The sequence below is a fragment of the Dreissena polymorpha genome, chromosome 12, assembly GCF_020536995.1.
Source record: "Dreissena polymorpha isolate Duluth1 chromosome 12, UMN_Dpol_1.0, whole genome shotgun sequence".
Lineage (NCBI taxonomy): Eukaryota > Metazoa > Mollusca > Bivalvia > Myida > Dreissenidae > Dreissena > Dreissena polymorpha.
Window position 1 is genome coordinate 33,022,825 of NC_068366.1, and position 14,691 is coordinate 33,037,515.

The 14,691-nt window shown below is 36.9% G+C and overlaps 1 protein-coding gene across 1 annotated transcript; it reads left to right on the forward strand.

The window, feature by feature from the left end:
• Positions 1-2,138: 2,138 nt before the first annotated feature.
• On the forward strand, positions 2,139-14,691 carry LOC127853696 (N-acylethanolamine-hydrolyzing acid amidase-like). Its single transcript, XM_052388424.1, has 10 exons — positions 2,139-2,627; positions 3,763-3,857; positions 4,830-4,899; positions 5,403-5,529; positions 10,008-10,098; positions 10,663-10,742; positions 11,156-11,328; positions 12,002-12,064; positions 12,721-12,816; positions 14,473-14,691. The coding sequence occupies exons 1-10, from the start codon at positions 2,449-2,451 to the stop codon at positions 14,540-14,542; spliced, it is 1,044 nt and encodes a 347-aa protein (XP_052244384.1). The 5' UTR covers positions 2,139-2,448; the 3' UTR covers positions 14,543-14,691.

The window sequence follows — 14,691 nt, forward strand, 5'->3', positions numbered from 1 at the left end:
GCTAATGATAGGAGGTGGCGCCAATGCCAATCATTTAACAGTCGTATCGCAACATCATCACATGACGTTCATTTGATAGATAATGTTATTTTTTATATTTATTTTATTTTTCAACGTACAAAGGAAGGCCCAAATATTTACAGAACATAAACACATTCTATAATAAATGAGATGTAGTTTTTTAAATACTATAAGTGTTCAACTCAAGAAGTCACTAACATGAATAAAACATATTGTACGATATATACCAAATATTTGTAATACTCCATAAAACCGATAACTAAATTCTCAACATTATCAAAAGAGTTCATCGACAGCAATTTTGTATACAGTATGATAATTTGCAAAATAAATATAAGATTATGCTTCTAGAAACGATGATGTGTTACTTAATCCAAATTTACGAAAAGGACATGGTCAACGAATCTTATTTAGGCTCATATATGTTGTTTTTCCCACTATCAACTCCCAAAAATGAAGACAGCTCGGTATTTTTCCGTCAACTTTTTTGTATCATACATGTTAAATGTTCTTATCTTACAAAGACGAACGTTTAAATACATCAAGACATTATTAGAAAACTATTTTTTTCTAATTAAAAATGCACGCGACTCAAATGTGCTGAAGTAGTCAACTTACAAAAATAAATGTAAGTCCTGTAAACATAATACATTACATAAAATATGTCACTTTAAAATAGCTATAAATGCATTGGCGCCACCTCCTATTCTCAGCGCAACTCCTTGGCATTGGCTCTATCTCTTTTTGAAAAATGCAAATTTATCTATTAGATCTGCTAGAAGCCGATGTTTTTTGTGCATGAATTTACTTTTCCATGTTCAAAGTTTTATGTAATGCACGTTAATTGGCTGGGAATGTGCTCGTCACACAGGCAAAATACATCAGTTGTACGAATTATACAATGCCACAACTTATAAACATCCTAATGTCCAAATGGATTGTGATTGTATGTTTCTGCACATTTTTGGATGAATTATCTTCGCTGAATCGCACTACATTGACCGAGTTTTAAAAAATAATGCGAACTATGTTGAAAAAAACAACATATAAAACCTAATCACCCTGAACAATTATCCGTTAAATTTCAAAACATCCGGGCCTGAGCGCCACCTCAGGAGTAGCATTGGCTCATTTATTAATTCATTTCAATAAAGAGGTGGTACCCGTGATTAACGGCCGTGTAATACAATCACGTTCCGCTCAATTGAATTCGAACATTTTTTACTACCCATGTAGTAAAATTGTTAAAACGGAAGTGCAGTTTCTTTTTGTGCAGAATTTTGTTTGTTTGGCAACTTGTTCAGACTTTCTTTCTTCGTGACATGAGTTTTGGAATAAGAAACAAGAAATATATTTTTAAAATGTTATTCGGCGTATACCCTGACTGTGAACTAGAGGTAGTAAAAACAAAGGTTTAAGTATTGTTGTGTTCTGTTTTCACTTAGTAGTCGCATATTTACCGCATGACGTTACATACTAGTGTAAACTTCACAGTAGTGTTCGTAGATACAAATTTTACTATGTGATATCACATCATGCGTGTCCTCGTGTTACTCATTATGAACTTAATTCTTCGGGATCGAAACATATGGTTGTTGATATTTGATTAAGACGAAGTTTTCTTTCCACACATTTAAATAACACTGTTACTTCAGCGTCATACGAAAATTGGTCTTATCGCATATGCGGCCAGCGTAGCTCAAGCCCAGCCCAAGCACTTGCGCAGTCTGGTCATGGGCCTCACTTGCCTTTATAAAAGCATGCAAGGTTTCGTGGTATTTTCCGAGTATCCTTCTGAGTATACAGATCCTGACCAGACTGCGCGCATGCGCGTATTTGCAAAACTAAACAGACCGGATCTTCATTTGCTAAATCGAGTGGATTTTGACCTGAAATATAAAATACATCATACATAAAAATCAATTTCAATCGTGTTAGATCTAAATCGAAGTCCATCGAAATCGATTGTTTTAAAGATAATAAATTTATGATTTTGTATCCAGCAGTAGATAGGAAACTTCAGAATTGGTGCGTGAGTCCAATATAAGTGAGCATATAATGATTGGTTTAGTTGTTAAATATGTTATCTGTACAAGGACCTATACAAAGAGGGACATGTACTTGTTTGTATACTTCCCTGATCTGTGTCAACAACTTTTAAGTTGCGAATCACTTATTTACAAGTGACACGATTAAGTGAGTCAATTGAAGGTCGTACGAATACATTTAATCTAATCTAAAATATATAGGACAAAGGGGTGTGGTGTTGATACAAGTTTATCACATGACTTTATAACATATCGCATGTATCAGGGATCTAGTCATTAATTAACTGTGTATTGTTGTTAGATCTTGGCGTAAATGTAAAAGCGATAATTTGGACACGTTCTTAACAACACATAATTTGCGTCTACAAAAAGCGCGACAATGACTGCGAAAACGGCCGTTTTAACTGCGACGTTACTGATGACGCTGTTGACGTTAAGCCTCAGCCTTACGCCACCACCACGTTACGTCATAAATCTGGACCTACCGGAGACGCAGCGCTGGCAAGAAGTCGTTCTGGATCACAAAGATATCGCCAAGGATGTCCACAAGATCCTCCGGTAAGAAACACGAGCTATTGGTTTATGATGTTTGTCATATTTAATATTGCCTCTAAGTACAGTGTTCTTGTAACAAACGATAAATACCGGCAATGATTTGCGCAGTTAACAACTTCCGATGTAGTTTTTAACTCAACTCCGCTGATGCGCGAAGATAACTGCCAAGAATTACTAGAATAATAATGTTTACTTATAATAGCTTATATGTAGCTTTTTACGTTAAGGCTTCGTTTAATGCATTCTTTTCACTCATTATTTCATTTTAAGTTTTAACATATCATTTTTTTGTTTTACTTAATCGTCCACCTTTCTAAATTCGGAACACCAAGTAGATAAATAACGTGCAACCGTACACAACTCTAATCTTTTTATCAAATAATCCAAGGCAATGTACCGGTAGCCAAATACATGTAATAACTATCGTTCAAAAACAGTTGTATCTCAAATTTAGTTGCGCACGAAGAAAGCGCTGGTACATGTATACATACATGTACCCTGTTAGTACGTGAACACATTAATCAGAACTTTATTTCTTTTCTCATATTGTTTACGTCACGCGTGTTCTTCAAATACGTGATATCAGCATTTCCTTAATTGTTTTTCCAAGTCCTCCAGTTTTCATCACGTTCTGGGTTGTGGTAGGGCGAAATGTCACACGATACCCCTTAACACGCCCATTCTGTGTGTGAAGGCACACAGAACCTAGAACGTGCTGCTTCTGGTCATTACATAACACCAAGCAACAATAGTATCTCGTCCATTTTAAGGCCTGCATATTAGTTGAACAAATATATGCACTGTACATGCATATATTTACACATAATGTACCGTCAATTAATATTTTCCCTTTTCAGTGACTACTTTATATGTAGACTTTCTTAGCGAGTGCCAAGGCATATGTGTTTTCCCATTTGCTATGTTCTCGTCACCTCAGTTCGTAAAGCAAACGGTCGTGGTTTTGACACAGAAAACCAAGAACGAACCAGCTTGGTCTGATTGGGCCATTACATAGCACCAAACAACACCAGTATTTTGTCCATTATTAGGCAGACATATAGGTTTACCAAACATACACCCAGTTCGTGCAAACATGAGCACATACTGTACCGCCAACATTAACATTTTCACGTTCCAGTGACTATGTGCCGGAGGAGCTACTTCCGTTCATAGACCTGATCGCCACCGACCTGGATGACTACATTGACCAGCCGTACTCCGACGAGATGCGAGGTACGTGTGCACACGTCGCTAAAGTGATTAATTATTCAGGCATTGATCAATAGTCCATATTTTCGGGCTCGTATTATTTTGCGGTATGCGAATGTGAGTCTCTTTAGAAGTTGGCGCTTTCACTTTAATAAATTATCATGTAGTTCACGAAAAGCGCTTTCACACTTATCAATTACAATGAAGTACACGAATAGCGCTTTCACTCTAATCAATTTCAATGTAGTATACGAATAGCGCTTTCACTCTAATCAATTACAATGTAGTACACGAATAGGTCTTTCCTCTATTTAACTGCAGTGTAAAACACGAATAGCTCTTTCACTCTAATCAACTGCAGTGTAGTGCGCGAATAGCTCTTTCACTTTAATGAACTACAGCGTTGTACCAATTTGGTCCAATTAAATAGTATTGTGACATAAACGTAATTGGCCTTAACGTCCTATATTACAATACACCATATACGATGGATACGCATATGAAATATGACATATATTTAGCATGTTCAGAAATAAAATAAAAAATATTCAAGCTACAAAATGCTAAAAATATGCTTTAAAGTTATCTACATGAATGTTGAAAACTTCCTATTTCTTTTATATATGCATACATGCATATACACGTAGTTTCATTTCGAAATCGTTCCTTTCAATCTTAAAATGTTAGATCGTTGTTATATCTTCTCGTTGTTGCTAAAAGTAAATTATCTTACAATTTATAGACCGTTTCCAGCCCATGTCATGCCATTTTCTCGCCCGTTTCAGGAATTTCAGAATTAATAATAACTTCCCGTTGCTGACGTAATGCAAATTTACTGTACGTTCCGGGCATTGCTAATTCAGGATAATTTAGTGACCGTTACAGGAATTGCTAACGCCAGGAAAATCGAGTGCCCGTTTTAGGCACTGCTGACATGACGTTTTATCGCCCGTTTTAGGCATCGCTGACGTCATTACATTTTCTAACCCGTTTCAGGGATTGCTAACATCATGAATATCAGTCTGGGAGAAGTATTGTTGGCGAACCTTATATACGACCTCTCGGCGTAAGTATGACACACTGTTCTGGCGTGTGTAAGCTCACTGGCTCTGAGCGCCTCGCTGATATCAGTCACTGAGTCATTTTTTTATACAGATAATGCTACCTTGCCCACGAATTGCTATGGAACCAAACTTCTAGTTACATTAAGATTAATTCGACACGATACCGTATTTATTAAGAACGACCATAAGAAATACCATATGATACGCACGATACGTTCCGTTGATACGTAATAATATTCGTTAATAACATTCCATTTCATGCCATGAAAAAGAGCTGCGCTAGGGAAAACGGGGCTTGGTGAACCTGCGTATAGAAACGTCCGCTATAAGCATGTGTAGTCCGCAAAGGAAAATCAGCGACGACACTTTCCGCCTAGACTTACATGTCGTTCCTGATAAGCCTGTGTGGACTGTACAGGCTATACTGTGACGACACTTAACTCACAAGCATTAATCCCCATTGTCCCAAAAGCGAGGCCAAAATACAATTGGTGTGTAACCTCAGGTTCTGCACGAGCATTGTGTCCCAGGATGCCAACGGTATGATCTGGCACTCCCGTAACCTTGACTACGGCTACACGGACATGCTCAAGAACCTCACAGTGTTCGTGGACTTCCAGAGGGGCGGTCAGGTACTGGCTAGGATATACCCCTTTCTCACTAGTATACGCATTTTGATGCGTTTGTAATGTCTTTAGAAATGAAACTAAATTAGTATCTGCTCTACTAGATTTAAGTTTTAAAGGCTTCATTTCCAACCCAAAGATACTGATGAGCAGCAAGCAAACGTCATAAAACCTGCCGAGTTACTCGTAAGCTGTTCTGGTTTAAAGTCCCCGTTCGCGGAATCGATCGTTGTTTTGCATATAAATCCTATAGCGAGAAATAAACTTTACATAAATATATTTAAATATATTTTTTATCGAGGTCTACATCGAAAACCTGGTTAAAATCGGTTTTGAATCGATAAAATAATATATAAATGATCATAAATACATGCAATATGCGAAAATCATTGCAGCGTCGCGAGTTATTCAAATTATATCTATATTTAGCTTTCGCTTAACATTATTAGCACATGGAAGATAAATAGATAGATCAAGCAAAAAACGTAGCGTTGCAACTCAGTTTCCGTCTGTAACAGATGTATTTGCATTTGTTCTTACCTTCTCTCCGCTAAATTCGTACGAATCTGCAATTTTGTTTGTTTAGGTTTGAATTAACGTGTCGAATCATGAATACTAATTAGGTCGTTTTCGTACTCGACCCCAAAATAAAAAATCGCTATATTGTTTGTCTACAACCGATTTCAACCGGATTTTCAGTGATATCCTCAATAAAAACACGTTTTTTTTCGAGTCTGCCCATATATATAGTTATGACTGGGGACTTTAATGTTGATTGCATATACATTTTCACTTCGCCTGTGAGCTGAAAAGGGATAGCACGTTTTGCTTATTTACATCTGAATGACATCATAGCAACGTTGGTATAGTATAGTTTAAGTGCATCGTATTAAACTTCCCAAGAGGAACGTACCGATAACATTCTGTATACTATCTGGCATTCATGAATTTCCTGGCTGCTGTATGCTTTTATCATGTGTTTTATATTTTTACGTCGATATATTTGGTCCGTGTACATACCGTCTTTTCGTTTTTCGTTTTGCATTCGACAACACGAAACACGGAAATAAACGCATTTTAGTTCATATTCCGATTTTCTTATAACCGAAACAAATACAAAAAAAGCAAAAGAACAAATTAACTTATTTATATCGTTTTTCGTTTTACTAATTACAAAACAAAACACGAAACGTGTATGTCTATTCCTATTTTGTTTCAATTTAAATTACAAAAAAATCAATATTTGAAAATTGAAACAAAGCGCCTGCTCTCATTTATCGTTCTTGATTTGATAAAACGATACACGGAAAACGAGGGGCGCTGCGCAGCTTTATTTGGATGATAACTCATGATTATTCTTAGTGCGCAGTTTCCTCCCTTTGAAACTATTATGTTGAATAATAAAATGTTCACTATTACATGTATTATAGAGGAAGAATAGACGAGTCTTGGCACAGCTCTTTTTGGCTAGTCTAATGGATAATGAATAGATCAACAGTAAAGTTATATAACGATACAAATATAAATGCCTGCTTTTGTTTCAAGTCATTGGATTTGATTTAATGTATAACATGCATTACAATAAGCATTGCACAATAAAATATCTTTGTTCGGCGTAGCCTTTCTCTTCAAGTAATAAACAACAATCGCATTATTTACTACACTGTATTCATATCTGTTTAAGAAATGAAATAAAAATCCACATTATTGCTAAACATATACACATGTACATTCAATTAGTATGGTGAATTATTCCTAAGAGCATGCACGGCCTCAAAAAGCCCTGTCATGGCACGTCGTGTTCCGTCCTGGCTCATACACTTCGGGTAACTGGCTGGCGGTGGGCTCTCGTACCAGGTGTCCATGTAGTTGTTGCATCGATCCAGTGATTTGCAACAAATTGCAAATGTAGGGTGCGACACTGGTCCTGAATGTAACAATTTATGTTGTTATAAAGCTATCGGTTCACGCACTGAGTTCTTTTTAAATTTTATCAGCATGATTATATTTGGTGCTCCCTTTATAGAATAAAGAAAATTTGCTTATAACAATTATAAAATTATTTGAAACTCTTTGCGAGAACAGATCATTCAAATAACAGAAAAATCAACGCTAAGTATAGAACATTATGTCAATGGATTTTATTTTATAAGTAACAACTCTGACGCTGCTACAAATTTATTTATTTATTTTTAATAACGTTTTTGTTTGGTGTACAGATTTTGTCCAATTTGTGAAGGACTGTTAAAATGAACTGGATGTGTATAAAACGAATAAAATAATACTATTACACTTTTCGACTAATAAATGTACTTTAACAGATCATGCAAGCGAACGCTTGATGGCGCGCTCCTCATATATATCATTGACTCAGCAAATCATACACGTATTGTTACAAATGTAAACACTTTTCTATAATGGCATTCGAGTTTGGTTATAACTCTTGTTTTAGAAATAAAATCACTAGACATATCACAATGCAGTTGTTAAATGCAACATGTTTTTGTTATTAATCGAACGAATTGGAAATTATATATTAGACACCTTGCACTTTACCGTTCCATAAGATTAAAACATTTTTTATACTTTTATTCTCCTTTCGTCCTGTTCATGCAAGCGAACGCTTGATGGCGCGCTCCTCATATATATCATTGACTCAGCAAATCATACACGTATTGTTACAAATGTAAACACTTTTCTATAATGGCATTCGAGTTTCATTTTAGGAGACAACCGAGGTTATAAACGGAACATTTCAACGAGTGCAAGTAGATTCTATAGGCGTGACGCATGATATTCGCCTTCTTTAAGTAACGTAACGTTTAAAGGAAAAAAGATAAAGCGGCGTTATAATATCATTGGAATGTACATATCTTGTTAGCAATAACTTAATCTTGGGCGCTCTTTCAGGAACACGAAATATGTTGTTTAATAAGTTATTAAATTGGTACATTTATTAATTATATTTACGTTAATTTCATTTTCTTCAAGCGCAAAGCGGTCTCATATAAGGTGTTTGGTTATAACTCTTGTTTTAGAAATAAAATCACTAGACATATCACAATGCAGTTGTTAAATGCAACATGTTTTTGTTATTAATTGAACGAATTGGAAATTATATATTAGACACCTTGCACTTTACCGTTCCATAAGATTAAAGCATTTTTTATATATTTATTCTCCTTTCGTCCTGTTCTTTCTTTCAATAGTGGCAGTACTAATACAACTTTGACATTCTATTATGTAAGGTGACGTTAAAAGTAAAACATAGGGACATTTTAGCAGCCGCCGCCGATTATTGTGTCTTTAAAATGTCATGCGGGTTTAACGGGTAATAAAAATAGGAATACGGGACTCAGGGGACGGGGTATTGCAGCTCTTAAAATGTAAGGACCCCCCCCCCCCCCCCCATGATAATAGGATTAAAACGTGTTGTTTTTTTTGTAAAATAAGTACTGGATTTACATAGCATAGGGGAAAAGAACAAGAAGTGTCATAAGAGGCTAATTATAGCCCTATCTAATTGGCTGGATCGGCATGAAATACCGGTACGTTGGAAAACCTTTCGATGTCAAGATTATTATCATTTCAAATTGGAAAAAACAATACCTGGAAAAACAACTGAAAAAATCCACGTCTCTGTCCCTTACGGGCGTGTCTTTACCTCCACGAAAAAAGCACGTAGGAAGACATGCTGATGGAAATAAGTGATTAATTCTTATGTAAGGGAGAACAATACGCGCAAAAAAAGCGACTAATGAGTTACCTCCCCCAGACAGCAGCACATCCCGCAAACGCCACTCGTTTTTCGTTTTTCGTATACCGTTCTTTCAAACTAAGAACGGTAAACGGGATCAAACAATCCGTTCCAATTTTCAAACATTTATTTTTGTTATATGATTAGAAACGAAATATGAACAGGGAAATCAATTTCGTCTTTTGTTTTATTATAAGTACAACGAAAAACGATATAAAGAAGTTAATTTTGTTTTCGTATTTTGTTTAAGTTTCGGTTATTAGAAAATCGAAATATGAATGTATATGCGTTGATTTTCGTGTTTCGTTGTTTCGAATGTTAAACGAAAAAGGAAAAGACGGTATATACACGGACCATATTTGCGAATATTGTATATAAAAAACATGTTATCTAATTTTCACCCAATACTGTAGGGTATTAATTTACGCGTACCTAGTACTATTGAACACGGCAATCACGCGAAAAAATTTCCTTTCTTGTTTTTTCTAAATTGCTGTTTTATCCCATTTATGCCTAGCGTCTAGAAAAAAGGCCTTGGCAAACAGCGTAGACCCATGATGCGGCGTCTCATCAGGGTCTGCGCGGTTTGCTTAATGGAATATCTGTAATAAATATTCTAAATACAGAAATAAATATTCTAGACATCCCAAATTCTGGAAATAAATTGATCCAATTAGAAGGCTGGGAGAGTTCACTAGGCATAAATGGGTTAAAACTTTTGCTCCAGACCGTGTATAGCGCCATCACGTACGCCGGCTATGTGGGCGTTCTCACCGGGCAGAGACCGAACGGCTTCACGATCACCGTGGACGAAAGGGGTGAGTGCAGGGGCTAGAGAGGGGTGAGTACATGGGCTAGAGAGGGGTGAGTACAGGGGCTAGAGAGGGATGAGTACAGGGGCTAGAGAGGGGTGAGTACAGGGGCTCTATCTATAAAACTTCTTATGAATATATGGGCCTCGTTCTGGGAAAACTGAGCTAACTGCATATGCGTAAAGTGTCGTTCCAGATTAGCCTGTGCAGACTCCACAGGCTAATCAGGGAAGACACGTTCCGCTTTTTTGGTTTTAATGGTGTCTCTTCCTATCGAAAATCCAGTTTAAACGGAAAAAGTCGTCCATGATAAGGTTACGTTAATCTTTACGCACATGCATTAAGCCCAGTTTCCCCATCACGTTTTTTTGCTGAGTAATTTGCCCTTGACACGCCTTTATTACCCCCCTCACCCACCCACCCACCACCACCACGCTCACACACTAAAAACCAAGCTCCGCTAATTAATACGTGTTTCGGCCTATCACGGAATAACTGTAACCCCCGTGACTACTGTCCATGTATTCTGCAAGTCATTGGCATTGTTGAACGGTTTCGAAACCATTACAGACCAAGGCATACCACTGTGGAATCTGATCCTGGCGCTGTTGGATGACAATGCCGTGCCGATATCCTTCCTGGTTCGGAACGTAAGTAAAATTGTTATATCAGTGAATATACATGTATGCAATAAATTATCAAAAAATTTGGTTTAAGTTTTTCCACTGCATGTCCCATTGCAAAACACTTCGCACTTTAATATGACATGAACAGCATATAAACGATCAATACCTTTCATATATTTGCTGATTGCAGGCTTATAACGTTTAGCATGGACAAACGTGTTTGTAAAAGAAGAACATATTCACGCATTATTATGTGAAATTATACTATTTATATATTTCAATGCACGTCAAAAGCACACAAGAACAACCATCATTACCCGCTTTGCTGTAATGAGATTAGTTACTACGACGAAGACATATGTGTGATCGACCTATTGCACCCCAATCTGTATAATTTGCAAATAATTTATGTTTAAAACTACCTGATTAAATTTCAGTCATTGGATAACGACACAACATTCGAGGATGCTGTACAGAGGTTGGCGTACACGCAGACCATCGCCGACGCGTATTTCATCATCGCCGGCACCAAAGCCGACGAGGGCGCCGTCGTCACGAAGGGCCGTCTCGCTGCAGATGACATTTGGCGCCTTAATGCTGAGAACAATAGGTAGGATGAAAACAATCAATAAACCGGTTTTTCGAATAATCAGAATTACAAAATAAGCTTCACCTTAATGAATATATGGATATGATTAATATTGCATTCCAATATTGCCAGACAATACGAAGTTATATGCAATCTTGTCAATACGCAGTTATATTAAAATGTTGCCAGGCTATACGCCATGACATTCATATATTGCCAGGCGATACGCAACTGCATTCCAATATTGCAAGGCGATACGCAATTGCATTTATTTATTGAAAGGGGATACGCCGTTGCATTCCTATATTGCCAGGCAAAACGCAATTGCTTTCCAATAATGTCCAGTGATACGAAATTGTATTCCAATATTGCCGGGCGTTACGCAATTGTATTCCAATATTGCCAGGTGTTACGCAATTCCAAAATTGCAAGGCGATACGCCTATGCATTCCAATATTGCCAGGCAATAAGAAATTGCGGTCCAATAATGCCAGGTGATACGTAATAACTATCCTATACATGTATAGCAAGGCGATGCGCAATTGTATTCCAATATTTAAAGTCGATACACAATTATGTCAATAAAACCGGGAGATACGCAATTTCATTCGTTTATTGCCAAGCGATACTCATTTGCATTCCGATATTGCCTGGCGATACGTTATAGCATTCCAATATTGCCAGTTGTTTACAGGTGGTTTCTTGTGGAGACGAACTACGACCACTGGTTACCTCCCCCGCCCGATGACGACCGCCGGTAAGCACCCAGATGGAGCTAAGCTTTGGGAAAACTGAGCTTAATTCATGTGCGGAAAGTATCGTCCTAGATAAGCATGTGCAGTCCGCAAAGGCTAATCAGCGACGACACTTTTCGCCTCAAAAGGAATTTTGCTAAGAAAATGCTTAAACGAAAAATACCATCAAAGCGGAAAGTGTCGTCCCTAATCTGGGGCGGCACTTAACGTAGATGAGTTCCAGTATTCCCAGAACGAGGCTCATTATAAATCACGTTCGCAACTTTGGGGGATATAAACATACTGAATCTCTAAAACTGAACATGTTGGCAGATTTGTGGATTTTTTAATAAGTTTTCCTTAAGGTAAAAAGGTCACATTCACATTCACTTGAAAGAGAGATTATCTAAACAGATATTGTAAACACAGTGTGCTCAAACTTAAACCTAAATTGAAACACGTTTTAAAGACCATGAAAGGCAATACAGCATAATAAGATCGCACATAACGTGTATAACATGATAACCGGTATCAGTTACAGCGAACACTGAATCATGGCCATATTTATTTACGATCGGATGATGATTTGAACCTGTCGTTTACCGACTTTGATGACACAATATAATAATATTATATATAATAATATAATAATATTAGTAATAGAATCTAATGTTTTCAGGGACCCTGCAATCAAGGCGATGAACACGATGGGACGTTCTAACATCACCGTGGATAACCTGTTCGCTGTCATGTCAACGCCTCCCGTCCTCAACAAGTAGGATAGAAAAAGTCATACATACTTCCATCACAATATAAAGCCGACACTCATAAAACTGAACATTTTAAATGTTTTAAGAAATGCAATACCAAACACGAAAAACGCTTCATACTTCGGGAAGACCTTTTAATATGTCGATTTACTAGTTTACAGGAAAAAAAACGATAACATTTAGATACAAGATATTATGTACACGACCAATATATTTTTGCTATTTTAATATTTCGATTTATAACATTTCTATACCGATCGGCTAATGCAGTGCTTGTAGACTTAAAGACTAGTGTTTTAACTAGATTGATTTCATTGTGTTGTTTCCAGCCATAAATTTTCGCACATATTTTGATACATACACATATGCATAAACACGAAAATGCATGTAAATGTATATCACTAGGCCTATGTTAAAACAAGTATTTTTCATGGCTTCAATACAACCAGTATATAGATAACCATCTGCCCAAAACCTCATTTATATTAATAAGTCTGTGTAATATTACCACATACGCAATAATTTGTTTTTATTATAATTTAGCCACGCTCTGTGAAAACAGGTTTAGTGCATGGACGTAAAGTTTCGTCTTCTTAGCGACACTCCAGTTCATGTGGTCACTGATTAGCTTGTGCACAGACTAATCTAAGACAACACAGAACGGACTTGCATTAAACCTCGTTTTACCAGAACAAGGCTCAAATATTACAAAGCCAATGCACGGCCGTTAATCACGGGCGCCACCTCTTTTTAAGATGCATTAATAAATGAACCAATGCAAATTCCGAGGTGGCGCTCAGGCCCGGATGTTTTGAAATTTCGTGGATAATTTAACAGGGTGATTAGGTTTTAAATGGGTGTGGGTTTTTTCAGCATATGTCGCATTATTTTTTTAATCGGGCAATGTAGTGCGATTCAGCGAAGATTATACAGAAACATACATTTTCAACCCATTTAAAACGTGAGAACCTTTATAAGTTGCGGCATGGTGGAGTTTTAAAAGGCATGTCGATGAGTTTTTTTCTGTATGACGAACACATTCCACCAAATTAAATCGCCAACGACATCCAACGATTGCGTACAACATATATTAGGCGCTACATGCACACAAATATTGGCTTCTTGCCGACGTTATACATAATTCTGCTTTTTTTCCAAAAGAGATGGAGCAAATTCTTGGCTCAATCTCTTTTTGGAAAATGCATCGGCTAGAAGCCGTTGTTTTTGTGCATGCTTTAACATGTACATGTTCAATCGTTCGCAATCGTTCTATTTAATGAGCGATTTAATTGGCTGGAAATGTGCTCGTCACACAGGCAAAAGACATCAATTTGCTTTTACGAATTCTACCATGCCATAACCTATAAAGATCCTCACGTTTCCAAATGGGTTGTGATTGTATGTTTCTGTACTTTTTTGGATGAATTTATTATAGCTGAATCGCACTAAATTGGCCGATTTTTTGTAATAATGGGAAATATGTTGAAAAACATGTAAAACCTAATTGCCCTGTAAAATTATCCGTAACATTTCAAAACATCTGGGCCTAAGCGCCACCTCGGAAGTCGCATTGGCTCATTTATGAATGCATCTCAAAAAAAGAGGTGGCGCCTGTGATTAACGGCCGTGCAATTATGTACGTTATTTTTCTTTCTACATAGGAAAACCACTTACACCATTGTAATGTCGGCTGGAAAACCCAGCATTATGCAGGCCTGGATTCGAGACTAGACGATTCTGCAAATAAGAGGCGTGTGTAAAAATAGTTATTGTGCCATGGGACCATACAGTCTAGACATTTGTGTCGAGTTATTAAATATATTTCTTAAAAGGCAATATTATTATACTATTATGACATTTATTAAAATATTTAAAGTTTA